The following is a 26,686-nucleotide window of genomic DNA, read 5'->3' as shown; positions in this document are numbered from 1 at the left end:
TGTGTGTGTGTGTGTATGTGTGTGTTGGGCTCAGGAATGCTGAGCGTGGATGCCGTTCGTGGCGGGGACTCGTGTCTCGACAAAGACGCATGACATCCTGCGGATGTGCGGCCCAATGCTGCCCCGGAGTGTAATTGAGATCCTCAATGGGAATTCCAGTCTTGATTTTTGTCGATGCGGAGCTCTATTTTTTGCGACTTGTCCCTGCGAAGAGCCAGATTCCCCAGGCCGTGTTTGCCGCACTTGCCCCCGCAGTGCGGCTCTTGTGCTGATGGCCAATTCTGATAGGCTGCCCATCATGCGGCTCACGTTCAGCTGCGGCGCAGCCATCTTGGCAGCTCGGGCGCCCTGCTGAAAAGAGGAAGGGCGATTTTTACAGAAATAGGGTACTGTATGTACACTACCTAGGTACACTATGTGCACTGCAGTACGCAAACAATACACTACCCGAGGGCTGAAGGAAAAGTGGGGATTTTCGCAGCCCTCTCTCCTTCCAGGAGAGAGGGGAACAAAATCCTGGGACAGCCCGTTTAAAATGGGATAGCACCACTAACCCTGACCCTAAGAAAACTAGCTACCTATAACCCTAACCCTAAAGTAAAAAAAACTAAAATTTAAAAATAAAGAGCTATTATATCTAAAAGTATATTCTTAAAGTTTTATTGTTTTTAGAAAAGTGGTTGTTAAGATATTTGAAGTTTTGTGTTTTGCTAACAGATTTGGTATAAGTTTCAGTGCGTTGGAGATTGTCCCATAAAAACATGCTGTCCCAGGATTTTGTTCCCCTCTCTCCTGGAAGGAGAGAGGGCTGCGAAAATCCCCACTTTTCCTTCAGCCCTCGGGTAGTCAGTTAGCGCAAATAGCCTTCCTAGTCAACTGCTCAATCTTGGCTCTGTTTAGTCGGGTGATTTACCGCCCAACCCGTCTCAAAAGTGCAATCAAGAATGGAACGCTCCTCTCACAAACTCGATATAACCAAGGTAGTGTATCCGTAGCCTCGCGATCCGAGAATGTGGCTGCAACATTGATTGAATTTGAGTTTCATTTGCAGGAGAGCCTCGTGCAAGGGGGGGCTGCGGCCATCCAACCCCAGCGCGCCGTCCCCAAGCCACGCCAACAGCTTTGGGTATAGTTTGCGGCGCGACATTGCGCCGTTCTTACGGCTGGGTGGTGTACGCTACACCACACTGGGTGGTGTATAACCAGCCAAGACCCCTTCGTCCCTCGTGGATCTTTTGCTATCCCGGCGGAGTTCTTTTCTGAGTTTCAGCCCCAGATCTCGCATTTGGGGACCAAGACATCGCCCTGAGAACAACGCGCCGAGCATCGCAACTCCACTCTTTCGCATCGCTCGCGTTGTTCTAGTCTGCTGGGTGCTTTCTCTGCGTTCGACTCTCGTGCAGAGCAAACATGGCGACTGACTTCGGCGGCTTATACATCGGCAACGCCATCCTCTATGCCCTGTGGATCATACCCCTGGTCGTCCTGTGGTTCATCAGCCTGTGCTCTGCGCGCAGGAAGGGTGATCCCGCCCGAGGAGGCGTTTCGTGGCTGAAGGCGACGTACCCGATCTGGATCATGTAAGAAAGAGAAACCTCCTGTCGACTCGATGGCCGGGAAATATGATGAACTGACAGCGCCTGTGCACCCACTAGAGCCTCGATATTGTACCTCGTCGTCGCCGGCGTGCGGGCCGCACAATATTATGACCATCACATCGACCCGGATACCTCTTTCCAGTTCGATCGGGCAGTAACGCACACTGCCATCACGGCTAACTTCTTCGAAAATGTCGCCAACATCCTGCTCTTCGTCACCCTGGTCGAGCTCGCCAGTGGCTTCTTATACTGCCTGAGCGGCGGCCAGCCCCCGTCCATCCGCAAATTCTCCCGCATCGCCGTGCTGGCCTGGGGCCTCGTCCTGTTCGGCCTGTCCATTGGCCTGTTTGGCTTTGACCAGTCGACGGCCGTCAGCTTCTATAGGGCCGCCGCCCCGACGTACGGCCTCTTGGAGGAGGATTCTTTGAGTTTTGTGCCCGACGAGGTCGCCATTGATCGCCTGGGCGGCACCGTCGATATCCTCATGTGGATCACGAGTATTCCGGTGCTGGCCTACTCCGCCTACGTTGTGCACCGAACGAAGACCAACCCTGTGCTGCGCAGCGTGAGCCCCCTTTTCCTTCCATCACCACTCCCACCCCAATACTCCTTACCCCACCTAACAACACCGTCTCGATTAACAAAATCAACAGGCCGCCATCCTCCTCCTCGTGGCCAACATCCTCAACTTCATCCGCTTGCTCTTCACCATGGCCATCGACGCAGCCGCCTTCCTCAGTGACCCCACCCGCGCGGTCATTGACGGCGATATGGTGCCGGCGGCCGTGGGAATCATCGTCGAGCCGCTCTTCGACGTGGTCCCCATGTTCGTCCTGCTGGTCCTGCTCTTCGCCCTCACCATCCGCAAGGCCGGCGGCCTGTGGTCCCGCCCCCAGCCGGGCTGGACCCCCTACGTCGTCGCCCCCTACCCCGCCGTCGTCCCCGTCGCCTATGCGCCCCAGCAGCAGCAGCAGCAGCAGGCCGGGGGCGTGCCGGTGCAGACCGCGCCCGTGCCGATGCAGATGGCGCCGCAGCCGGGGCAGCCGTTGCCGGCCTATTTGCAGGTCGCCCAGCAGAAGGCGTGGCAGCAGCAGCAGCAGCAGGCCCAGCAGCAGGCCCAGCAGCAGCCGCAACAGGGAGGGTTCTATTACCCTGCCCAGCCGCAGCAGCCGGCCGTGCAGCCGCAGCCGCAACAGCAGCAGCCGCAGCCGTAGGACGTTTTGGGATGGGACATCGGCTTCGAGGTGTGCGTATCCGCTTGGAAAGAATTGGGTTATCTCGGTAATATAGGGTAGGGGAGGGCGAGGGGTCGTTTATTTCGTTATTTTATTCCGTGCTTTGTGGGTACATGGTTGTGTCGTCGTTACATACGCGAGCAAGTGTCTGTCTGCTGTTAGCCGAGATACCAAATGCGATTTTCCTGTTGCTATTTCTTTCGTCCTCACACCGCTAGCATTTAGGTGGCCGGATATTGCATGTTATTTCCTTTCATGGCCACTTGGGAATCCTATATTGGCAGACGAAGTCGAGATGAAGGGGGCCGGGTAGAGAAGAGGAGTGCAGAGCCGGAGCCAAGTCCGATATACTGCGAGCATCCTTCTGAGCGTTCTTTCGGATACCACCACCCAAGATAAATATTCTACCTCGGAAGACGCCCGTTTGGCGTCGTAACTAACGATGACGGTGGCGTTGGCAGCAGAGTGCAGCAGTCGGGGCCTCGCTCTCGCGGCGGGCCATGTTCCAAGCGAGCTGGAGAGGAAGAAGCTCGCGGCGTAGGGGGCCGACGGGTTCCTGGTGCCCAGGAATATGGCGTAGCCGACGATCACCAGCAGGGTCCCCCATTGTGCGTCTCACTGCTCTCGGCTTCCGGAAACCCAGTGGGCGATGTCTCTCTGCGATGCAGGTTCAGGACACGCCAACATCCTTCCCGCAAGAGTGGCAGTCTCACGATGGCATATGCTGCATGGTTCGGACACCAAGAGGATTCCATGCAAATGACAAGGAGCAATCAGTGGATACACTTGGAGGGCAAACTCAGCGAGGAGATGGACGGGAGAGATGTTGGAGAACCGCCCCGGAATGGGAATGGGAGGACTGCAGGGGTTCGGGCCCCGCATTACGTCAGTGCCTGCCACCGTGGGGTAGGTAGTTACTAGCGTATCCGTGGCGTTACACTGGGTAGTGGAGTTAACTGTCCCGTAGTGCAGCAACTCGGTACCGTGACGGGTGCCCACAGATCCCGCCCAGCCCTCACTCTTCAACCACCCTGGTCAGCTCGAGAACGACACACGCAGCGACACTTCGGAGGTTGGTGTGGTAGGCAAAGTTGAATGTCCAAAGACGCCGCCTCGAGCTTGGGCGGAAAATAAAGAGCCTTTGCAAGAAACAGCAAGTTAGCCACGCCCGCCTACAGCACCTCCGTGTCCAGCAGTGTGACGTGGGCTCTTCGCATGCGCCTGCCTGGAGCTCCCGTCAGCTGCCCAACTGCTGCTGGGTCTCCCGTCGTGCCCGGCCGTTTGACCCTGCGGTTGACCGCCGCGACCCTCGACCTTTCCTCCTGTATTACCCGGTGACTCCCGCGCCTTTCTGCACCCCTTCCTCTCCGCAGCACTGCTCGGAACCGCAACACCACGGCTTCAAATTCCGCAAGAACCGACGCCATGTTTGACATCTTCGCCAAGTTGCTCTCGTGCGTCTCCTTCGCCTTGTCTCCTACTGGCGCATCCCGTCCGAGCTGACCAGCGAACGGTTTCTGACTCCTCCAACAGCTCCATCGCATCCATTCTCTTCCCACTCTTCGCCAGCTACAAGGCCCTCAAGACCTCGGATCCGGCCCAGTTGACACCATGGCTTATGTATTGGGTCGTCCTCGCCTGCGTGCTCCTCGTTGAGTCGTGGACCGAGTGGTTCCTGGTTTGGTGCGCACACCACCCCGGCCCTCTCTCCGCAAGCTTCCCTTTTTTTCTAACGGATCCTCAGGATACCCTTCTACGCTTACATTCGCCTCCTCTTCCTCCTCTACCTCGTGCTCCCGCAGACCCAAGGCGCACGCCTGATCTACGAGGAATACGTCCACCCGCGCCTCGAAGAAAACGAGACGGCCATTGAGGAATTCATCGCCTCCGCCCACGAGCGCCTCCGCAGCGCGGGAATCGCCTACCTCAAGCGCGCCATCGAGCTGCTGAAGACCAACGTTCTCGGCCTGCCGCCCTCGCAGCCCGAACCAGCGCCCGAGCCGCAGACCGCGCAGTCGTACACCCAGGCCCTCCTCGCGCGCTTCACCCTCCCCTCCCCGCGATGGAGCGCCAAGACTACTGCTGCCCCGGGGACCAGCACCGCCCAAGCAAGCCAGGGCGGCGGCCTCACAGCCGATTTCTACAACCTGCTCGCCTCCGCCGTCAGCGCTGCCGCCTCCGCCGCCACCTCTACCCCCTTTGATACCAAACACGCCCCAACCCCGTCCTCAGGCCCTGCTCGCGCAGGGAGCGTCCTCCCTGAGACCCTCCGCGCCGCCACCCCCGCCGCGCGCATGTCCTTCATCCAGGCCCAGCGCGAGCGCCTGCGCGTCGTCCTGTCCGCCCTGGACCGCGAGGAGGCGGAGGAGGTCACGCGCCAGCGCCAACAGACGCAGGCGCAAGAGCCGTGGCTCGCGCCAGGCTCGGGTGCAGCGGATATCGGAGGGGCCAAGCGCAGGTCGTCGGCCAGCGAGCAGAGCGCGGCCAGCGGGCTGAGCAAGAGCCGATCGGAGGGGGATTTTGAGAAGCTGGAGGCCGGCAGCGGGGCGGAGGAGGAGATGGATCTTGATGAGGACGACGGGCCCGGTGTGCGGAGGAGGCCGGTGTCAGGGGCAGCCGGGGGCTGGATGCCGTGGAGTTGGGGCGCCGGCGGGAGTGCTGATGTGGGCAGGAGTTCGGGGGTGGATAACTGATTGTCTTTCGCCTGCCCCCTTTTTCTTTTGTGGGCCGCATTGTTGGGGTTGGGTTGGTTTTTGGTTTATGGGTTCGTAGAATATGGGTATGGAACATGGGTCGGAGGAGCCGGCGTCTGGGGTGTGCTTTTTTTTCGGAATGCATATGCAAAACCAGATGGTCATGGACGTCGTCGTCCTACACGATAGACCCCTGGCTACAGCGCGCCCCTCGGCTCCGAGGCGGTCCCTCAGACTGTCCGGTAATACCAAAGCGGCTGTTTGCCTCTGAGATTGGGTACTTTTTATACATTATTGTACAAGCGGTTCGACCAGGCCGCAGCATGCTTGATATGCTCCTTCCCATCTATGTCGAAATTCAGACCCTAAAGCTTGCTCCCCCGCAGCGGGCAGATATGTCTCACACTCACCACTCATAAATATTCCCTGCCTGGCGGTCAGCATAGCCCCTTCCAAACAACCCCCGTAATCAGACCCTGCCGGCCCCGGTCTTGATCGCCTGGTAGGGATGGCTGGGCTCGGTGTCCTTGCGGGTCCAGATCTGGCGGCGCTTCTTGGTCACGACGTGCTCGACCCAGACCTCGTGGCACTGCGTCCGCTTGAAGTCGCGGATGAAGCGCGGGTCCCACAGCTCCGACGCGATGCCCAGGTCCTTGCAGCACCGCAGCAGCGCGTTCGACTTGCACCCCTCGCCCGCCGTCGGGATCGTCTCCTCGGAGAAGTACTGGCACTCGCCGCGGGCCTGGGCGATGAACCTGTTTTTTTGGTTTTGTTCAGTATGGGTGGGACAAACAGCAACCGATGCTCGATCAAACGACGGAGAGGAGGGGGGCTGCTTACCGGCCGTGCACGACGAGCGCAAACTCCCTCGTCACCACCTTCTCGCCGACGACCAGCTCGCCGCGCGGCGCCAGCCCCCACCCGCCGGGCCCGAAGGCCTTGTTGAGGATGCGCCGGTACTTGATCTCGGGCAGGTAGATGATGCCGTCCGGCTTGATCTCGATGTCGAGCGGGTCCAGCGGCTGCATCAGCACGGCGGCCGTCTCGGGGCTGAAGGGCGTCGTCGACAGGCCGTGGAACGACGACGACCAGTCGATGGTAGCGCCGCCGGAGTCGGCGCCGGTGCCGTTGTTGCCGCCGCCCCCGCCGCTCAGCGCGGCTGTGAAAGCCGAGGTGGCCAGCCCCGAACTGGGCGAGTCGCTGGTCGGGATCTCGGCGGCCAGCGCCGGGTCGACGTCGGCGACGGTCGCGGCCGGCAGCACGGCCGCCTGCGGGTCGAGAGGGCCGTTGATTTCGCTGGTGGGCGGCTTGGGTGTCACGTTTCTTGTCCTGTGCGGCGCGGGGGCTGGGGCTACGGTGGAGGAGGAGGATGATGATGAGGCGACTCGGGGCTTGGCTGCGTACGATGAGGACGAGGCGGCGCGCACATGTTGTATGATCCGGAGTGACGGTCGGCTAGGAACTCGGACTTGTTGCAGGCTTGTTGCTGTCATCCGCAGCGGGCGGCATGCTTGGAGGGCGCGGGACCGCATGGTTCTGGACTGATGATGGTTGGCAAGTATGCTGATGGGGATGTTGCGCTGTGGATCTGGAAATTCTCGAGGCCGTTAAGGTTGCGCAGCGGCTGCAGGCGGCTGGGGAGCTTTGGCGTCTTGGCGTGAACAGGGGTCCACGGGTGCATTGCTGCTGTGGCAAGAGGCAGGAGGCGCAAGGATAAGACCTCTTCATGATCTCCTCGCAGAGTGGAATGGAAAGAACATTGACCTGCCCTGGGAACCTCTAAATTGGTATTTTGTACCTACACGGTCTCCTCGTGGCAGAACCTATCAGGCATCCTTCATGCTTGTCCGCTTATCATTCCCTTGCGCCTTCCAGCACTGCTTGAACTTCTCCATCTGCCCGCCCCGCGCCGTCTTCTGGTGAGCCTGCGGTCCAGTGATCCAGTTTCGGACGAAAACCAAGAGTTTCAGCGTACCTCATCTCTGCAAGCCCTCCAGTCTTTCTTCTCGTAGTAGCAGTCATTCAGTTTTGCATTCTCGTCTGCCATGCAAGACACTCGTCAGCTGTGGGGTCCCTGTGTTGAGGTGCGAGATCGCCGGCAATCTCCGGGCCCGCTCGTTTGGCCCGTTGTCCGCATCTCAACAATCGGACTGCCCATTTGGGGATCGGCTTCAACATACCTGCGCAGCCGGTACTGAAGATGCGCTTGTCCCTGTAGTGAGAATTTCCATGTTCGGCCCGCGTGAGCTACAAATTTCCGCGATAAAGGGGCATTTGCCGCAGTAAGACTGCTCTGCTGGGGAAGGAGCCACTCTAGGGCCGAGTCACCAACTCACCACTCGTCCGGTTCATCACCTGGCTCAACAGCAGGTGCCTGTTGCTGCTGTTCTGCGTTTGGCTGGCTATCTTCCCTTGACGTCGAGGATCCCATCGCGACGTAGAATCGGAAGAGCCGAAACGGCTAGCAGAGGAGGGGCTTTCTTTCTCCGTTTTTAGTTGTTGTTTGAAAGTGTTTGGGGAAACCCGCGCTGCCGAGTCAACACCAGGACTAAACTTTTTTTTTTTCTTGCTCGTCCTTTTCGCTCAACGTGACCCTGAGTCAACAACACACTGCCAATTTGGGAAGTCTGGGATGGCCTCCCAAAAACTCAACGTCCTGGTCTACACAGGTCAGGATCAGCATATTTCTTCCATCCGTTTTCGGACGAGCACATCTCATCGAGTTTTCGACTGACCCGCCCCAGGCACCGGATCGACGCTCGAATCCGTGCGGCACTGCATCTACTCGCTGCGCCGGTTGCTAGGCCCCAACTATGCCGTGACCCCGATTACCGAGTCGGCCCTGCTGAAGGAGCCATGGGTACCCACCTGTGCGCTCCTTGTCTTCCCCGGCGGCGCCGACCTCGGCTACTGCCGCGTCCTCAACGGCGCTGGCAACCGCAGCATCGCCCAATTCGTCCATCGGGGCGGTGCCTACCTGGGATTCTGCGCGGGCGGCTACTACGGTTGCCGTCGCTGCGAGTTCGAGGTCGGAAACCCGGAGCTGGAAGTCGTTGGCAGCCGGGAGCTGGCCTTCTTCCCCGGGACCTGCCGCGGTGGCGCGTTCAAGGGGTTCCAGTACCACAGTGAACGCGGTGCGAAGGCTGCTGAAATCTCGGTGGCCAAAGCGGCATTCCCTGAGCCCTCGCAGCTTCCAGATGTCTTCCGGTGCTATTACAATGGCGGCGGCGTTTTTGTAGACGCCGGCAAGCTTGCTGCCAGCTCCAGCGACGTCCAGGTGCTGGCCGAGTACACGGGTGACCTGGAAGTCGAGTCCGGGCCCGCCAAAGCTGCGGTTGTGTACTGCAAGGTTGGCGATGGCGCCGCGATTCTCACAGGCCCGCACCCAGAGTAAGACTTCTAGCTCGTCGGTTGTCCCGATTTTGCTAACACAGGCAGGTTTGACGCCGTCAACCTCAGCCCCCAGACTGACGTCCCGGGCTACGATGCCCTCATCGACGCCCTCAAGGCGGACGAAGAGGCGAGGACCACCTTCTTGAAAGCCTGCCTTGCGAAGCTCGGCTTGGAGGTCAGCCAAGCCGCATCACCCGTGCCCAGCCTGTCCAAGATGCACCTTTCTGCGCTTCGTCCCGCTGAAGTCGGCGAGATTTTGTACTCCTTTAACCCAATTATCACCAAGCAAGATGGCGAGGAGTACATCAAGGGTGATAACGACCTCTTTCATCTCGAAAAGCCGGACTCGAGATGGTCTTTGGCGTCCTTGAGCGAAGCGCTGGCGGGCGAATTCGAGGCGTCGAGAAAAAACACCGGCCGTGGTTCCCCGGACCCAACCGTGGCCGACTACAGCAAAGTCCCAAAACGCATCGTTGCGCACGAGGACGCTTGGCCAGACCCCAAGGAGACTCCGTACTTCAACCACGCAGTGTTCTTCTCGAGTTTGCGAGAGTTCAGGGAGAGAGAGCCGGAAGCCGAAACCTGGGGTGACGTGCTGATGTACGGCGAAGTCGTGACAAGTACTAACACACTGCTTGAGAAGTGAGTGGCCCGCCTACCAGGGATACTTGGTAGCTAACCAGCGCGCGCAGAAACCATAATCTCCTCTCAACGTTACCCACGGGCTTCACACTTGCTGCCACGACCCAGGTAGCAGGCCGCGGCCGAGGCGCCAACGTCTGGGTAGCTCCGCCAGGCTCTTTGATTATGTCAACTGTCATCAACCATCCTGCGCATTACGCGACAAGCCGGCCCATTGTTTTCATTCAGTACCTTGCGGCCCTGGCCATTGTCGAGGCGGTCAGGTCCTATGACGAGGGCTATTCCGAGGTGCCCATCAAGATCAAGTGGCCCAACGACGTCTACGTCAGGGATCCCACAAAGCCGGACGAAGTTTCCTACGTGAAAATTGGTGGCATCCTTGCCAACTGCGCCTATTCGTCAGGAAACTATCAGGTGGTCCTCGGCATCGGCATCAACACGAAAAATGGTCGGCCAACCACCAGCCTCGACGCACTCCTTCCGCTGCTCGAAGGAGGGAAGAAGCTGGAACCCTTCCGCATCGAGCGGCTGCTGGCTCGGATCTTGACCCGTCTGGAGGCGCTCTACGGAGAGTTCTGCCGCAACGGGTTCTCGCGGGAACTCGAGGGGAAGTACTACCGGCACTGGCTGCACACCAACCAGGTTGTCACGCTCGAGGCCGAAGGCGGGGTCAAGGCGCGAGTCGTGGGGATCACCAGGGATTGGGGCATGTTGATGGCGCAGGAGCTGGCCGAGGACGGCATCAATGGCGCGCTGAGATCGACCGGCAAGGTGTGGGCGCTGCAAAGCGACGAGAACAGCTTTGACTTTTGGCGGGGCCTGGTCAAGAGGAAGATCTGAGACCGCTGTTTCGGCTCGGCCGAGACAGAAGGTGGGTGGTGTGGGCGTGGTCGCCTGGAGGCTGGAGGCTGGGTTGCACTCGAGCACGGTCCTCGGTACCGAGCAATGAGACCGCCACGGGTTCGTTGGAAGAAGAACCCTGACCCGTGCGCGATCGCTGTTCACCGAATTCGGGAAAGATCTAAACCAGCAACAGTTGGGGTAGGCTTAGACTCGGACGGAAAGAGAAAGGAGCTTTGACGGTTCCCATGCAACTCGCAGAGAGGTGGGCTGCATGGGTCCGTGACACGCGGGGTGACGGTTGAGCCCTTCTAACGTTCCGCCCACTAACTTCAGTCACTTCTCGCAAACGCAGGATGCAGAGCATCAGCTGAGCACCACCAATCCGCCTACACGGGCTGCACGCTTTGATCAAGGAGCCTTCGCTCCGTCCAAGACCTCCATCCACTAACCAAGCAAGGAGCTCGGCCATGATGCCTTGCGGCCGGCGAAAAAATGGCCGGGACATCCTCCTTTGCCCGACTCTCACCCACGACTTGCCCAGGCAGTGAAAGCTGCTGCCCGCGAGTTTTTGCACCATTGCCGCTGCAACGACCTGACCCATATAGCAAGGCAGGGCGAGAAGAAGTAGGGCCGCCGCGGAGACCGTTTCCGCGGCTGTCCGTAGTGACGGCAAATACCCCGGTGTTCTGCAACGTCGCCGCTGCGGCCATATCGAAAGTGAAACCCCACGTTCGGCATTGACCTCTATATTTTCCTATGCGGGGAGCTACCGCGCCATTCTTCGTCTTTTAATGTCCCATTCCCCCGCATGCTGAATTCTGCCTCAATGGCAGCCACGGCCACCCTTCGGCCGCCTCTCCGGCGGCGAATCAGCTTGCATGGCTGCACCGCACTTCACGACGTCGCTTTTCTTCCCGTCTGGGAAGCTGGGGAGCCGTAACTGGGCGCTTGACAGCTACCTGCTTCCGTGGCCTGGCCATTGCATGGATGAGGCAGGTGTGGGCGGCTGCGTTCTATCTTCCTGCACCAGGCCGCGGCTGTCTACCTTAATATTTCATGCCAGCAGACCAAGTACGATGGCAGCGGCTCAAATAGCCTGTGATGCCTTGTTTACTTCATGTAGCACACTTGCTCTTTCCAGGCTCGGAGCGAGCAGCTCGGGTGAACTCCTATCACTAGTCGGCGACATACCGGAAACGGCAGACAGACAACCACACTCCGTTCGTGAGTAGGTGACACATGCCAGACTGTCACCCTCAATGACGATGGAGGAGGCCTACACAAAATTCAACCTCACCTACCCGGTGATAGAGTTCAATTCCTCGCTGACAACTGCGGATCTCACCGAGAATGATGAGGTACCGCCCCCATTGAACCGCCGTCCTAGATTGTATGTCTAATGCAGACAGGCCAACTCTTCCACCATCCCGGGCGCTCTCTTCGGCATCCTCGTCCCGCACATCATATGCACGCTCTTCATCCTGGCCCGGACCTGGTCTCGCTTCTTCCTCCTGCGCAGATGGTTCCTGGACGACGCGCTCACCCTGCTCGCCTGGGCCTGTTCCACCGTCGTCTGCGTCATCTACAGCATCGCCGCGCGATCACAACTCGCACTGCTTGATGAAGCATCCGTCTTCCAGCCACCTGAGCAACCACAGCAACCCGAACCCGCCACCAAACCCATCACCTCCTCCACCCTCCGCGTGTACATCTCCCTCGTGCTCTACCAACTCGCCCTCCTTTTAACCAAATTCTCCATCCTCGCCTTCAACCACCGCATCCTCACCGCCACCCCCACCCCGACCACGACCAACCCAAACAACCCCCCCGCTAACACCACCCGCGCCTCCCGGCTCCCCCTCCGCCTCACCCGCGCCACCACCCTCCTCCTCGCCCTGCTCTCCATCCCCCTCCTGGTCCTCACCACCCTGCAGTGCCACCCGGCCGCGCCACCGGGCTCCCCCTTCTTCTTCTTCTTCTTCACCGGCCGCCCGCTCGCGCCCGCCGCGCGGTGTGTCCCGTTCGAGCCGCTGCTGGCCGGCAGCGCGGGCGTGCACGGCGCGCTGGATGCCTGGCTTGTCGTCGCGCTGGGCTTGCCGTGCGTGATGAGGTTGGGTCGTCTTCTTCTGCCGGCTGGGCGGCGGGGGGCGGTGGTGGCCTTGGTGCTGGCTGTGGCTGTTGTGCTGGGTCTTGGGGTGGCGCGCGTTGCGGTCGGGGTGGTCAGGGTCGTGATTGCTGTTGGGTTGCTGAGGCGCGGTGGGGATAGGAATACATTCGTCGGGGTGTTTTTTGTCTTGACCGTGCTGGAGCTCGATGTGGCGCTTGTCTCTGCTGCCGGGGCGCCGACGCTGGGGCCGGTCGTGGCGGGCGTGTGGCCGCGGTGGGGGCTGCGGGAGATGCTCGGCTGGAGGAGGGCGCGCGCGGAGGAGGGGAGCGTGGATCTGACGAGTGTGGTCAGCTACCATGGGTATCCGTGGACGAGGAATGCGACGCCGGCCGGCACGCCGGGGAACGGCAGGAGCAAGAACCCGAGTGCGGTGGGCTTGGACGGCCACGGCGTTGCTGTCCCGCCGACGCCGCCGCCCCCTGTGGCGTCGTTGCCGGTGCACCGCACGCCGACCACGCTGAGTCTGCGGAGCTTCATGAGCAGCATGGCGCCGAGGAGTCGCGGTCGGCTGGAAGGGGAGGATAGGACCGGGCTACTGCTCGGGGAAGACAGTCGGGGGTTCGCGGATGGTACGCCGTCGAGGAGGCGGAGCTCGTTTGGGCTTGACGACGACTACGTGCAATTTTTTGGGCTCGGCGAGGATGAGAAGCAGCCGAGCATCGGCGGCGGTGAAAGCGCGGAGGCAAAGGACCGTTGGACCAGCCAGCGTTGCAGCGGGAGGTGGGGGGACAGCCAGGAGAGCTTTGTCCTGGGCGTGAACGATCCGAACAGCCCGAAGCGGATGAGCCCGATGTCGAGCTTGGACGGGGCGACGAAGGCCGAGCTGAGGCGGCCCGAGAGCGGGGACGAGAAGAGAGCCCTGTCATGATCATTGCAGCAATTCAGGGGAGTGATCACTGACACGCTCACTTATCACTTACATCGAGCCCGCAGGGTGTTCCCGTAGCAATCGACGTCAGCCCTCGCATCTTACCTTACCATCGATCAGTCAGTACAGCATGGTGGCTAGTTGGAATCGGTCAATGCCGTTAATTTAATATTTATTTTTTATTCTTATCTAACTACATGCAGACATCGCGGCCACTGGTTGGTTGCCTACCTCAGCGCTGGGGTGTGCTTCCTCTGCCTGGTTCCGTCAGCTTGCTGGTGACAAGGAGGCCGACTGGAAGAACAAGACAATCCCGGCTGGGAGTTGTAATGTTGGCCTGGGTTCTCCATGCTTCGTCTTCGGGGTCGGCGAATGTGTGCTGTTGATCGGGATCGCGGATTGAGCGCAAAGAGGGGACTCAAACAACCCGCAGTCGCCACCAGGTGCAACCTGGAAGGCAGTGTGTCAGAACAGTTGACTGCACCTTCCCATGTTGCCCTCAGGTTCGCGGCTTCGACTCATCGTCAATCACCTGTTCACTGTTTCTGCCTGGCCAACATCCACCGTACCTCTTTTGCCTCGCAGGTTCTACCCCGATCCCGAGATCCTCCCCCTGCTCCCAGGCATCTGGCCCCTGCCACAGCAGCTGGCCAGGGCGTTGAGGGTTGCATGAAACCCGCACGATCGGACCACGCCGCAGGCGCCCGCCATGCATGCAGAGCGTTCCATCATTCAGTTCAGGGGACCCTTGCTCGATGACTTCATCTCCGGCACGCCGTAAGATCTCTGAGGAGCCCGGCATGTCGGTCCTCCGAACCAACAACCAGGCCGCCCCCGACCACGGACTGCGCTGATGCGGATGGCTCGCTTGCGACCCTGTAGCATGGTTGGCAATGCGAGGATCACTCAAGCTGAGGGCTCAGCCGTCACTGTCACGCACATCTGCGCCGGATCTCGCCCGACCGGCCAGCTGCTTTTACGAGGTGTCCGATGACATCTCGCGCCAGGAGAGCCTCAAGTTAAGAGCGCTCAATTACGCGGGCCCAGCATGTCAATCCCCCCATCCCACCCCGACACCGAACAGGAGCACATGTGCCAAAATGTCATCCGGCGCCCCGCACATACATCTTCCTTATTCGGCGTCGGTTGTCATGCCTTGTCGACATCCCGGGCCGCCATGGTAATGCCGTGTCTTCCGTCCCGTGACTTTCTCTTTTTTTTCCCATAAGCATCTTCCAGAATCACCCGAAGATCCGGGTGCCGGTCTGATCTTTATGATGACGGCCCTGGGTTGAGTTGAAGCCCCGGCCATTGATTGACATATGGGCGCCACTATAGCCTGGCTGCGATCGCCTGCGCATCTGATCATGCCTTGAGATTCCGTCCGTCCGTCGAGGGCCTGGTGTGAATCAGGGCATGGGCTCCCGGTCTCGCTCAAGGAACAGACGGCCGAGAGTGCCTTGATGACGTCGGGCCCAAATGCCTACTCTTGTAGCGGCTTCGCAACCTGTTCCTCGACCAGGGGAGCGTCTATCTGGTTTGCCCCCTGCCGTCTCACCCATATACTTGTTCCTTCCTATCCGCCGCAGTCAAGCGACTTCCGGCTGACACTCCACGGCAGTGTCCCTGTCCCCTCTTATTCTCTCATTTTTATTTCGTATTTGCCCCGTTGGGCGGGGGATCCTGCTGCTTATTCTCCGCTTCGCGCCCAGGTGAACGTTCGAACTCCCGTGAGATCGATGACTACCCTTTCTTTAGCGATGGGCTGGTAGCAGAATGTTGATGGCGTGGGGTCTAAGGATCCTCCTTTTAAGTTCGGTTGTGCTGGCATCTCGTCACATCTTGCCATCCGGATCAGATATTCGAGCATCGTTGTCAACCGGATGGAGCCAACGCTCATCTGGAACTCCGCAGTCCCAGCCTGCACAGTCCTCGGCCCGTGTAGCGCAACAAGGGCGCCATGGCAAATGGGAGGCAAGAGAATGGAACGGCAGGGATGGAGCGACACATCCGGGGACCGAGTGCTGTCGGTCGACTGCCATTCGGTAAGCCATCTCACTTCAAGACCCTACTTCTGAGGTTCGTCGTACTGAGGGAGCAGGCGAGTTGTGCGTGTACCCCAAAACTACGCAGTCCTCCGGACACAAACATCGACAAGCACGGTCACCTCGTTTACCGGCACTCCTTGCACCAGGATATTCGATGCCACCAGCACAGGCGTTATCACCGACATCGACCCCCTGCAACGGACGCAAACAACAACGGCCACGGTCACTTCCTTCCTTGGAGTGAAACGGCCATCTGCAACATGGCCGCCCCACGCTTCATTGCCATTGGCAATGCGACCAAAGATGGGCGAACCCGTCCCTCCTATCGCCCAAGCCCCGACTCCACGACAGGATGTTGGGGCTGGTAAGACTTTTCCCACCGATGGAAGCCAGGAGAAGCGAGCGGTGGTTACCGTCACCACGACTGTCACAGTTACGACTACCGTCTTCGCAGGGAATACGGTTACCTCAACCGTCACAACTACGGTTTTCTCAACTACCTTTGTTGCCCCAAGTACAGACACGACTGTTAGCGTCACAGAGACTGTCGTCCTCCCCTTTCCCCCAAGTCCGATCCCGGCCACCCCATCCTCCGTTCCCCGAGGGACTACCACTCCGTCAGCTACTGGCAGCTCGATTCCAAGCTCTGCAACCCCATCTGCCACTCTGATCTTGCCTACAACAGCCTCTCAGCTGCGAACCTCACCATCATCGTCCCCAACCAGGTCCACCGAGACCTCCTCCTCAGCGACAGTGCGTACGATAATGACGCGCACCAGCAACAGCTTGAGCACAACCCTATCTTCAGCAGCTACGCCTCCCCCGAAATCCCTTCCGCCCGAACCAGCGAGTCTCCTCTCGACGGGACAAATAGCCGGCATCATAGTCGGCGCCGTCTTCGCGGGCTTCCTGCTCCTCAGCGGCGTCGCCTTCCTCTTCCGTCGGCGCGTCCGAGCCCACCGCCGCGCAACAGCTCAAGCGAATATCCAACAGCAGCTCACGCCGAACCCTGCACCCAACATGCCATCGAGCAGACCTCCAGGAGCACCGCCCCAGGCCGCCGCATCCCCATCAGCGCCCTCGCCAGTGGTACCCACAGGCCCGACATCAGGAGCCGGGGCCGGATCGAGCTCGTCCTCGCAGGGCGGCTACTCCGGCCTGACTGGCGCAGGGGAGGTCAGGGTCGTGATACGGCCTGCGCCGGCGCGGCGCCCGGGGACTGGTGCAGCAGGCGGTGGGGTGCAGGGCTTGTATGGCAGAGTGCTTGGGAGCGACGGCCCCGCGTCGGGGGTGACTTCGCCCGATCCTAGGGGATGGAGTGTCGACGGAGAAAGGGGGAGCGAGGCTGGTACGAGCGGCGGACGGAGCTCGTGGCCGGAGCCGGGGAGGGCGTGGTGGCGGGATAGCTAGCGAGTGCGGGTAGGCTACAAGAGGATATGGAAGAAGATAGCTATCTAGGGGATTTGGAGTGCTGGGGTAAGATAAGTCGTTCGGCAACGTATACTATTTTGAGGCGGCATGAAGGGGATATCGAACCTGACCGCTTGGGTTCTCCTGGTCTTGGTAATGTATATCATAATCATGTAGATTAACTTGCGTTCGGTTGCGCGTTCATTTCTCTATTGCCTACGTTCTGATGTTGGCGCCCCATGGGACGCAGTCATCATCGGGCAGGAGTTGTTGGCCTCTCAATCTCCACCAAGGCAGCGTTTACCATATCGCAGAAGATTCGGCAACGCGAGAAGAGATATCGAGGAGATCCCATGACATCAGAGCTTGAATGCTTTTGCCGTCATTTGTGGTGGCCGTGATTCTCTCGTTTCTTTGCATGATTGTCGTGGGGATGGGACGGCCTTCCCGCTCATCGGATGCGCTGCACAGCTGCCGGGGACCGCATGCTACCTAGGTAGCAAGGTGAAGACAAATGCTTCCGGCTGGCTGGCTGGCTGAGAACTTTCCACAAGTACTGCGCTGTCAAGGTAATGCGTACATCAGAGCAAAACAAGGGAGCGTCAATGCCACGCCCAACCTCGCAGCGGATTCTCGATGTGGTTCAAAAGCTTTCAAGATTGCTCCCCGAGCCGCCTTCTGCTCGCTGAGTCCTCAAACCCCTGCCCCCTCCTCTAAGATGCACCATATTCCCGAGCGAGCTGAGATCGCCCATTCACTCCGCCACCCACCGCAGGTATGATACAGGTATATTTAAAACAGCAAAGATGTGAACAGCGGGCGTCGTCGTGGTGTGTGGCGGTGTCTAACCCAATGCATTCAAAGCGTGTGCACCGTCCCAAATCCCCCAACCGCGTAACGCCATGCCTGCCCAAAGTCGAGTGAAGATGTGTGTGTACATGGGAATATGGGGAAATGCAGGCTCGAGCCGCCGTGGCTCACGTCCACAGATCCGTTCCGTGCGTCGAGGGACCGCTGCCGGCGCTCTCTCGCCGGGGAGTATCGCCGCCTCGGATGGGTCGCCGTCTTGATCGCGCATTTCGCGACAAGCTTCGCCACTCCAGTTCCAATATGGTATGTCCTCAATTATCGCCGAACGGAGGCGGTAGACGCCCGCGCAGTGTCCGCGGCGTCTCGCGGGCAAGCGCCCCCTCCACCAAAAAAGGACAACCGCAGCAACGGGGTTACCTGTCCTTATAAAGCTTGGGATTCCACCCCTCCTTCAGCTCGGCCTCCTGGGCGGCCTTCTCCATGGCCGGGCGGACCTCGGCCTCGATGCGCTCGCGGGCGCGCAGGATCTTGCTCTGCAGGTAGAAGGAGCCGCCCTTCTTGGGGTCGTTGTTGTCGAACAGGCGCTTGAAGCGCTCCATGACCTCGTCCAGGTCGGCCTTGCCGCCCTGCGGCGGCTTGACGTTGAGGATCTTGCAGGCCTCGTCCAGCGTCATGCCCGTGCTGAGGTTGGCGCGCCCGGACGCGCCGCCGCCGTTGCCCGCCCTGGCTTGCGCGCGCGCGTATTGGCTCGAGGCCGACGCTTGCTTGTACGCTTCGGCGAAGGCGCGGCCGAGCACGCGCGTGCCGACGACGACGACTTGGGTTATGAGACGGTATGCCTGCGGAGGGGAGGGAACCGTGGGTCAGTTTGCGCGCGCGACGACGAGGACGGAGGAAAGGAAGGGGAGATTTGATGGGAGAAAGGTCATCGATCGGCATATGGGACCTACCATGATGTGCTGTGCTGTGGCAAGCGTCGGCCGGGCTTGCTAGCCTTCCTGTCGGGGTGCGAAAGTGCGCGGAGGGCCTCGGTGTATGCGGCCGTTGTGGTGTTGATTCGAGAAGCCGGCGGAAACGGCAAATCGCATGACGGAAGGAGCCTTGGGTCTTGGCCTCAAAAAATTGTCGGCCGAAAGAATCCCTGCGCCGCCGATTGCCGGGCTTTCTTCGGACGGTCTTGGCCAAGACGCTGGCCAGCCGCCGACAGCTGCCACCAAGGCAACCAGCTGCAAGGGCTGAGCTTGCAATTCACTGCCTTCTGACACTGCGTAGATGCTACATCGCAGCTTCGGTGAATCGACGAACAGCTACCTCTAGCCTCCGCCAACCACACACCCACGCTCCTTAGCACGCACAGTTTCCTTTTCTACGACATACCACAGCCATAACGGGGCGAACCACCGGCTTCTCGGACATCTGACTGACTGACACCCACTTCTTTTCCCCAATCTCGGCGACGCAATTGCCGTCCTCTTTCCCTTTCTCTGTTCCTCCCGCCGGCCGCTGCCATGTCACAATATTACGGCGCACCGCCGAACCCGGGCTACACGCCCACCAGCGCCCAGAACCTTCAGTTTTACTCGTCCAACTACGCACAACCAGTCTCGGGCCATGCGACGCCATCACAAGCTTCCTACGGCTACGGCGGTCCGACCGCAGGGGGCTACGGCGACTCGAGCAGCTTCAGCTCCGGATTTGGCCCCGGACCAGACGTGTCGGGGCGCATGGGTGAGCAGGGCGGTCTACGAACGGGCTGGCTGGCCGCCTTCTCAACCGAGGGCTACCCGGGCGAGCCACCATTGCTAGAAGAGCTGGGCGTGAATGTCGGGCACATCAGAGCAAAGGTTGGCTTCCTTACCACACACCTACCCTCTTCCCGCTCCCCACCGCGACAAAAGCTAACAATCCATCCCTCTCTCTCCCTTCCAGACCCTCGCCGTGCTCAACCCCTTCAGCCGCGTCGACCAGCACCTCATGGACGACAGCGACCTCGCCGGCCCGCTCCTCTTCTTCCTCCTCTATGGCACCTTCCTCCTCCTGTCCGGGCGCGTGCACTTTGGCTACATCTACGGCCTCGCCGTCTTCGGCTCCATCCTTCTACACACGATCCTCTCGCTGATGGCCCCGTCGCCGACCGACCCGCCGGGCGGAAGCAACGGCGCTGGCCCTTCCTACCCGGGCGTCGTCTCGCCCGCCTACCCTGCCGACGCGACCGCCATGGGCGGCGGCAGCAGCGCGAGAAACGGCGGGCAGGCGGGCGACGCGTCGTCGTCGTCGAGCAGCAGCGGCCTGACCTTCGCTCGGTCGGCCTCGGTGCTCGGCTACTGCCTCCTGCCGCTGGTGGCGACCAGCCTGGCAGGCATCTTCGTGCCGATGGACACGCCGCTGGGCATCGTGCTGACGACGGCGGCCATCATGTGGTGCACGTGGAGCGCGAGCGGCATCTTCTGCGCCGTCGGCGGCATGAGGGGTATGCGCGGCCTCGTCGCCTACCCGCTCATGCTGTTTTATGTCGGCTTCGGCATCATGGGCGTCTTCAGCAGCCGCGGCAGCGGCTCGTTCGCCAAGGTCGCCGTGCCGCCCGGGCCGTGATCTGGCTTGGCTGGCTTGGCTGGCTGGCTGGGGCTGCGGGCAGGCGCCCATGCTACATGTATGTCGTGCTCAGGAGTGACTGGAGTTGGGTAGGGTGAATGGGTTGTGGAATTGGTATACCGTGTATCATGCGCGCATCCAGACATTGCGGGACGAAGAGAGAAAACTTTGATGATCATACAGCGCTTTCTCTCCTTCATGTCTTTTTCTCAGAGGCGAGATGTTGACATTTTTGTATAACTATGGTTGTGCCAAAGCGAACAGCCACCCGCCAGCGTCCAGCAACCCTCGCGATGACTCCGCAACTTCGCGAGCAGTGAACAAGCCAACCGACAACGCCCTCGCAGTCAAATGCAAATCGCAAAATATTCCACTCCCAGTTGTGCTCAGAAACCCAATCCCATGCCATTCATTCCCCTGCGCCATGCTAAAAACAAAACGCCGCGGCAGAGTAGAGCATCCACCAGAAGTGCGGACAACGCCCGACTAATGTACAGGGCGGGACAGCGCTATATAACGCAGGCCCGTCGCATGCCGGAGACGAGAGAACAGCGCCAGAAAAACCGCTGAGCAAAAAGCGCGGAAGAGCAAGACACGCTCGTGATGCAATCCCCCTCCCAAAAGATGCAGTCCAACAAGCAGGACTCCCCATTGGAGACGAGACGGATGGATTACCCAGCCGGGCTCAAACCGGCGACAAAAACGTCTTCAACCATGCCAATCAAACCCAGCCCGTAAAAAAACGCAAACCCAGCCGACGCCTGTGGAAAACACAGTTGCCACACCAAGGCCCCGTGAGAAAAAGGAGCCCCTCCAGACTGATCCCCTCCTTCGTCTTCAAGCGTCCGGCGGAAACAGCCAGCCGGCACTGCAGGATCTGTGTCGTCTCTCCACGTACGCATTGCCCCTCTTGCGCACACAACACAGGCTCACAACACTTACCCCCCCCGGCAATCTCTCAAACCTCAATTCTCGAGCGGCAGCGCCCCGAGGATGCCGTACTGCCCGCCGGCGCCGGCGAAAACAATCTTCCTGTCGCGGATGGCCGAGTTGTCGATCAGGGTGGGCGACTCGATGTCGTCGGTGGTGCCCTGGCCGGTCTGGTAGTTGGCGGAGAAGCCCCAGGAGTAGACCTTGCCGTCGGCGGTGATGGCGAAGCTGTGGTCGGTTCCGGCGGCGACGCGCACGACGCCGCCGATGTCGGGCACGACGGTGGGCACCAGCAGGATGCGCGGCTTCTGGCGCTCGTCCCAGATCGTGTTGTCCTCCGAGAAGGAGGCGGACGGCTGGCCCACCTGGTGGCCGTCGATGCGGCCCCACGTGATCAGCTGCCCGTCCTTGGTGCAGGCCAGCGAGTGGTGCTCGCCGCCCGCGATGTCGGCGATCTCGTACCCCGCCAGCGACTTGATCAGCTGCGGGCGCATGACGAAGCCGCCGTCCTGGCCGGCCTCGTCCTCGACGCCGAGCTCCGCGTAGTTGTTCAGGCCCCAGCCGATGACGCGGGCTTTGTTGTCGATCACGAAGCTGTGGTACGAGCCGCAGGCGATCTTCTCGGCCTTGGCGCGGCCCGGCAGCGCGCCGATGCCCGTGGGGTAGAGTGCGGCGAGGTCGTCGCGCTCGAGCAGTCTGCGCGCGAGCTGCGCTTGCTGGCCGGCGCCCCAGGCGTAAATCTTGTTCTTGTCATCGAGAGCGAGTATGTGGTTCAGGCCGGCGGCGAGCTGCTTAATTCTGGAGAGCTCGGGCACGTGAGTGGGCGTGCGCTGAACCATGACGTGCTTGTTAAATCCGAGAATTCCCTCGTTGCTCTGCAGGCAGTGTGTTAGCGTGGAGCGGCAAGAAAAACAAGAGTGGAAGGAGAAAAAGACGTAGGGGGGAAACTCACTCTAAATGTGCCCCATCCGTAAACCTGACCGGTCGTGGTCAAGGCGAAAGTCGCACTGTCGCTGGCGACGAGCTGCACCCACTTGGTGCCCTCGGGGATGTCGGATGTGTCAATCTCTCCAGGCGTGCTCTCCTTGGGGTTCATGCCGGTATCTTCGTCATCGGAGTCTTCATCCTCATCGTCGACGTCTCTCAAGCCGCCTTCCCAGGTGGTGTCGCGGCCGAGCGCGCCCTGGTCGTTGACGCCCCACGTCAGGATCTTGTTGTCCTTGGTCAGCGCGGCAACGTGCATGCCGCCGCAGGCGACCTGCACGACACCCTTGAGATTGTGGTTGATGCGCGGGCGCTTGACGTCGATGGGCTTCTTGCCGTCCACGCGGACGCTGCCCAGACCAAGCTCGCCGGCAGTGCCCTCGCCAAAGACGAAGATGTCCATGACCTGGGTCGGAGGCTCGTTGATCGCCTTGAGCTCGCGCACGACGCGCTTCGGCGCCGGCTTAGGGGCGGCGACCTTTCTCTTCTTGACAGGAGCGGCTTCGGCTTCCTCCTTCTCTGCGCGCTTGGTACTGCGCTCGCCATTGACTTGGGCGTCGCCCGCGACGACCTCGTCCGGCTGCTCTTCATTCTCGTCGCGCTTGCGCTTCACGCCATTGACCTTTGGGGCCGGGGCCGCGTCCGCGTTCTCCTTGTCGGACCCCTCGGAGGGCTTGGGCGTCTTCTTGCGCGCGGGCGCAGCGGCTTTCTTGGGAGCGACGGCTTTCTTCGCGGCCACCGTCTTCGTCGCGGTCTCCTTCTTCTTGGCCGGGGCAGCCTTCTTTGGCGCGTCAGCCTTGGCCTTGACGGCCGTCTTCTTAGACGTAGATGCAGTTTTGGCTCTCTTCGCGGCCGGAGCGGCCTCGCTCGCCGCAGCGGCAGCTCTCTTGGGAGGCATTGTTGGTCGTGGATCGAAGCACTGAAATGTGCAAGGTGGTAAGGTGATCAAGGTGATACGATGCAGCAGGGCTTGCTTGCAAAGAAACTGGAAGAAGGATGCACTCGAGTGGGAAATGCGAGAAGTAAACCCAGATCGAGTCAATCGAGGTATCGCGTATCGCGCAGGCAAATTTGCTGAACAAAGTTGCAAAAAGAGTTGTGCGCGATGAAGTGCGAAGAGCCCGAGAGGAATTTCTTGCAAGGCGCGACGACTTTTGGGCTCCGACTCGAGTTTTTTGTTTTGGCTGGGCCAGCGCCTCAATCAGGCAACGCGAGGTCCCACAATAGCTGCCGCATCCGGCGACTTCGGGCCAGGTCAGCAGAGCGGTGTCAATTGTACTGTACAGAAGTTACTTTGCAAGCTATTCTCAGGGCCAACAATAGACCTTGAATAGCCGCCAATTGCAATGTCAATATGTGTTATTGTATCGACTTCTTGCGCAATCGACGCACATCTCGGCTATTGAACCCGACAGCCCTGCCCTCAATTGACCCCAAAGCTCCCAATGAGCTCATATGCACCGTGCGCCGCAGGTACCAGGGTACCCTATAAGAAATCTGTGTTGTTTTTTTAGAGGGTCGGGGTACCCCGGTCGGATCTCCAATTTTTGGCCGGTTCTGCCAGGCGGTGACGGACCCCGGTCCTTGACCCAGCCCCGTCAGCAGTCTCGTTCCGGAGTGCACCTTGTTGCTTTGGAATGTCAACAGCAGTTATTGTCCAGACAGGTAGACGTTAAAGAGGTCCCGCCAAGACTAATTTCGGCCAATTGTCGGCAATGTTTTTACAACGTTTTTACGCAACCCCGATCGCCAAGGCGTTTAAGCAGTTAGTTCGCCAGGGGTGCGGGGGGCGGCACCAGCCCCCCGCTGGTTATGATTTAGGTTAAGGTTAGGATACGGATTATAGTTAGAGTGCGGGTTATCCTCGTTTTCTTTTTTTTCGATTTGGTTGAGGTATCGTAAAGTTGTTGTTGTTGCGAGTCTTTGCGATTTTGCATTGTTGATATTCGAAGTTGTAGCGGCCCCGCTCACCCTTGGCGATTTGTAATTACTTGTACGCGGCAGTCTCCGAAATTTGTCTTGGCGGGACCTCTTTAACGACGACCTCCAGACACCGGCGCCCCTGTCCAGCGATTCTAAGCAGCACTTACAGGCCCAACGTTTCGGCGCCCAGTGCGGAAAACCGATCCATAACTTAGGTGATACCTTCGGCCCCCGAGGTGGACCATCTGCGGACCAAACCGATGTCGTCGTTGGTGCCGCGCGGTCGAGATGCGGCTCTGCGGTATCAAGTTCCTTCGGTCTGCTGTTTGTTATCAACTCTATACCACAGTGTCTTGATCCTCTTCCCTCTTTCTCAGCAAAATAGCGCCATATTTTGTGCCGCCCGTCTTCGTTCGCCCTCTCCAGTTGTTCCAGGCTCCGACAAGAGACCGTCATCCAGGTAGACAAAGCCCCAGATGCCCTTCGCAGGTGACTGGCCCGCGGCGCGGAAACGGTGTGGTCCCAGTTAAGTGTCGCAACTCTCTGTGCTGTTCCATCGGATGTGTTGTCAGTCACCAGTTTCGCCCCCACGTGTCAGTCACCAGTTTCGCCCCCACGTACACGCGGTCAGCGTAGCCCATCATCACCGATACACACAGCCTTCGCTCAAGTGCCTCGAGTGAAAATCATGCATTCCTTCGCCTAGTCGACGTACTCCGCAGAAATGCATCGTGAATGCCAACCAAGGGCAAGGCTCCTCTTAGCCTCCCCCCATATTGTATCCCGAGCTCCCCAGCAAAGCCCACCAACTCCCCAACGCCAACGCCCATTCAGCCAACGCCCTACAGCAGAAACTCATTTCTTGGTGGTGAAATCGATCTCGTGCTCAACGGGGTTGTATCCACCATCCGCCGCCTTCGAGCACGTGCAGGAGCCTGCCGAGACCAAGTTAGCCGTCTCCGTTTCAACCACCACTACCACCGCGTCCATCGACGAGAGGAGAGGGAGGGCCGGTGGGCCAGTTAAGCGACTCACCGGCAGCGCGGCACCCGCACGCGCAGGTCTCGCCGCACGGCTTCTGGTTCTCGACCTCGGCCCGGTCGCAGGTGCACTGGCCGGCCGGGCGGGCGCGGCAGGAGCAGCGGGCGCCCTCGACCGCGTTCTCGGTGCCGGCTTTCTCGCAGTCGCAGTGCAGCGCCGGCTGCTTGCCGCAGGAGCAGGTCGCTTGCTGGGCTGCGGTGGGGGGGATTAGCTGGATGGTTTCTCCGAAAGATGGGCCGGGCAAGGGAAGCGAAGGGAAGCGAGGGTGGTGAATGCGCCGTATGAGGGGAAGGGAGTTAATTCAGAGTGATGGCGAGGGATCCCAAGGCGAACGGGAACGGGCGAGAAGGGAATGGAGTGTCAAGCTAGTGCTGGGACGTGGTGGGCTTACCGCAAATGCACTCGGCGCTCTTGCCGCAGCAGGTCGAAGGCTTGGATGCCATTGTGGTTTGGGCTGTGACGTGTCTGTGGCGAAAATATCAATGTCCGATCTATGTTGGGGTGCGAAGTCGAACGCGCGAGTTCGATGTGTATAAATGACCGAGACAGAAGTGTTGAATGTTGTGTGAAGCAGAGTCCAGCTGCTCAGACGCGAGTGAGTCGACGCCAACTTATAGATGTCCGTTTGGTAGCTGCCAGAGCTGTTGGCGGCGGGGCGGCAAGCTTGAAACGGTGGGTCCAGACCCGCTCGCAGTGGTCAGCCGCGACCGAATCGGGTCATCACGAGCTGTCTGATTGGCTGGCTTGTTGCGCTGTCGACCAATAGGAGGAAAGATATTTCACATCAATGGCAGGAGTCACCCACCGGGAGAGGAGGAGCAGCGGGCAGGAACAAATGAGACGGAGAGCGAGCATAGCATCTAGGTACCTGCAAGTTCGCGTGGCTGCCTCGCATGATGAACAGCTTCCATATCGGGAGGCAGCATGCGTGGCCGTGGCCCCTTCCCCTCCTTCTACCTCCACCGTCATCAGAGCGACCCCCGATCGCGGTCGAGGGATGTCCGCTGGGGGAAGAATTCAAGGAATTGCCCAGTCCCTAGCCAGTCGAGGGTGCGACACAGGAACGCGCAGCCCGTAACCGAGACGTAGTGCGAGGTCCCTAGGGGCCGGGCAAAGGTTCCGTCCGCCAATGGTGCCACCGTGCGTTTCTATCCAATGTTTATTCACACAGCTCCGTTCTCCTCCTCTTGGTATTCACATCATTCGTCAATGCTTGATCGCACGGCTACACTTCAACTACCTGACCTCAAGCCGGCGTTGGCTCGGCGGCGTTGGCTCGGCAGGCACGACCTTGGTCACGAAACCCCTCGCGGACGCGGTCGCGGTGGACGGGGCGGCGGTTGGCCTGCCGGAGGCTCTGGCAAACAGGGAGCTGATGCTGCTGAAGGCGGAGGGTCAGCTGGCCGGGGTCCTTCCTCGAGCAGCGCTGATGTCGTGCTGGAATGGATGGGTTGGTGATTCAAAGCCTCCGAGACCGCTCCAAAATGCTTCTCGATTGATTGTAACATC

The 26,686-nt window shown here is 60.0% G+C and overlaps 10 protein-coding genes across 10 annotated transcripts; 6 read left to right on the top strand and 4 right to left on the bottom strand.

Moving 5' to 3' along the window:
- Positions 1 to 1,410: 1,410 nt before the first annotated feature.
- THITE_131404 (uncharacterized protein) lies at positions 1,411 to 3,248 on the top strand (the record flags this gene model as incomplete). The annotated part of the gene is made up of 3 exons (XM_003650683.1): positions 1,411 to 1,580; positions 1,656 to 2,163; positions 2,252 to 3,248. The coding sequence occupies 3 exons, from the start codon at positions 1,411 to 1,413 to the stop codon at positions 2,810 to 2,812; spliced, it is 1,239 nt and encodes a 412-aa protein (XP_003650731.1). The 3' UTR covers positions 2,813 to 3,248.
- Positions 3,249 to 4,258: 1,010 nt separating this feature from the next.
- THITE_2085894 (uncharacterized protein) lies at positions 4,259 to 5,526 on the top strand (the record flags this gene model as incomplete). Its single annotated transcript, XM_003650682.1, has 3 exons — positions 4,259 to 4,287; positions 4,367 to 4,516; positions 4,578 to 5,526. 3 exons carry the CDS (start codon positions 4,259 to 4,261, stop codon positions 5,524 to 5,526), a joined length of 1,128 nt encoding a protein of 375 aa, XP_003650730.1.
- Positions 5,527 to 5,995: 469 nt separating this feature from the next.
- On the bottom strand, positions 5,996 to 7,019 carry THITE_2040070 (uncharacterized protein; the record flags this gene model as incomplete). The annotated part of the gene is made up of 2 exons (XM_003650681.1): positions 5,996 to 6,281; positions 6,367 to 7,019. The coding sequence occupies 2 exons, from the start codon at positions 7,017 to 7,019 to the stop codon at positions 5,996 to 5,998; spliced, it is 939 nt and encodes a 312-aa protein (XP_003650729.1).
- A 682-nt stretch (positions 7,020 to 7,701) lies between these two features.
- THITE_2110501 (uncharacterized protein) lies at positions 7,702 to 10,492 on the top strand. Its single transcript, XM_003650680.1, has 4 exons — positions 7,702 to 8,195; positions 8,271 to 8,916; positions 8,965 to 9,519; positions 9,612 to 10,492. The coding sequence occupies exons 1-4, from the start codon at positions 8,159 to 8,161 to the stop codon at positions 10,399 to 10,401; spliced, it is 2,028 nt and encodes a 675-aa protein (XP_003650728.1). The 5' UTR covers positions 7,702 to 8,158; the 3' UTR covers positions 10,402 to 10,492.
- A 2,548-nt stretch (positions 10,493 to 13,040) lies between these two features.
- On the top strand, positions 13,041 to 13,400 carry THITE_32489 (uncharacterized protein; the record flags this gene model as incomplete). Its single annotated transcript, XM_003650679.1, has 1 exon — positions 13,041 to 13,400. A coding segment is annotated over one exon (360 nt), but the record flags the coding sequence as incomplete, so codon positions are not given.
- A 1,999-nt stretch (positions 13,401 to 15,399) lies between these two features.
- THITE_2126741 (uncharacterized protein) lies at positions 15,400 to 16,897 on the top strand (the record flags this gene model as incomplete). The annotated part of the gene is made up of 4 exons (XM_003650678.1): positions 15,400 to 15,484; positions 15,573 to 15,851; positions 16,031 to 16,240; positions 16,299 to 16,897. 4 exons carry the CDS (start codon positions 15,400 to 15,402, stop codon positions 16,895 to 16,897), a joined length of 1,173 nt encoding a protein of 390 aa, XP_003650726.1.
- Positions 16,898 to 17,343: 446 nt separating this feature from the next.
- THITE_2169677 (uncharacterized protein) lies at positions 17,344 to 18,739 on the bottom strand. Its single transcript, XM_003650677.1, has 2 exons — positions 18,658 to 18,739; positions 17,344 to 18,546 (listed from the first exon to the last, which is right to left on the bottom strand). The coding sequence occupies exons 1-2, from the start codon at positions 18,658 to 18,660 to the stop codon at positions 18,121 to 18,123; spliced, it is 429 nt and encodes a 142-aa protein (XP_003650725.1). The 5' UTR covers positions 18,661 to 18,739; the 3' UTR covers positions 17,344 to 18,120.
- Positions 18,740 to 19,013: 274 nt separating this feature from the next.
- THITE_2072718 (uncharacterized protein) lies at positions 19,014 to 20,552 on the top strand. Its single transcript, XM_003650676.1, has 2 exons — positions 19,014 to 19,551; positions 19,637 to 20,552. Exons 1-2 carry the CDS (start codon positions 19,216 to 19,218, stop codon positions 20,297 to 20,299), a joined length of 999 nt encoding a protein of 332 aa, XP_003650724.1. The 5' UTR covers positions 19,014 to 19,215; the 3' UTR covers positions 20,300 to 20,552.
- Positions 20,553 to 21,107: 555 nt separating this feature from the next.
- THITE_2110495 (uncharacterized protein) lies at positions 21,108 to 23,214 on the bottom strand. The gene is made up of 2 exons (XM_003650675.1): positions 22,182 to 23,214; positions 21,108 to 22,104 (listed from the first exon to the last, which is right to left on the bottom strand). The coding sequence occupies exons 1-2, from the start codon at positions 23,109 to 23,111 to the stop codon at positions 21,265 to 21,267; spliced, it is 1,770 nt and encodes a 589-aa protein (XP_003650723.1). The 5' UTR covers positions 23,112 to 23,214; the 3' UTR covers positions 21,108 to 21,264.
- Positions 23,215 to 24,726: 1,512 nt separating this feature from the next.
- Positions 24,727 to 25,787, bottom strand: THITE_2110493 (uncharacterized protein). The gene is made up of 3 exons (XM_003650674.1): positions 25,569 to 25,787; positions 25,172 to 25,369; positions 24,727 to 25,071 (listed from the first exon to the last, which is right to left on the bottom strand). The coding sequence occupies exons 1-3, from the start codon at positions 25,618 to 25,620 to the stop codon at positions 24,992 to 24,994; spliced, it is 330 nt and encodes a 109-aa protein (XP_003650722.1). The 5' UTR covers positions 25,621 to 25,787; the 3' UTR covers positions 24,727 to 24,991.
- Positions 25,788 to 26,686: the final 899 nt, after the last annotated feature.

Source organism: Thermothielavioides terrestris, chromosome 1, assembly GCF_000226115.1.
Source record: "Thermothielavioides terrestris NRRL 8126 chromosome 1, complete sequence".
Lineage (NCBI taxonomy): Eukaryota > Fungi > Ascomycota > Sordariomycetes > Sordariales > Chaetomiaceae > Thermothielavioides > Thermothielavioides terrestris.
The sequence above is the reverse complement of the archived record's forward strand: the minus strand, read 5'-3'. Positions and strand labels throughout refer to the sequence as shown.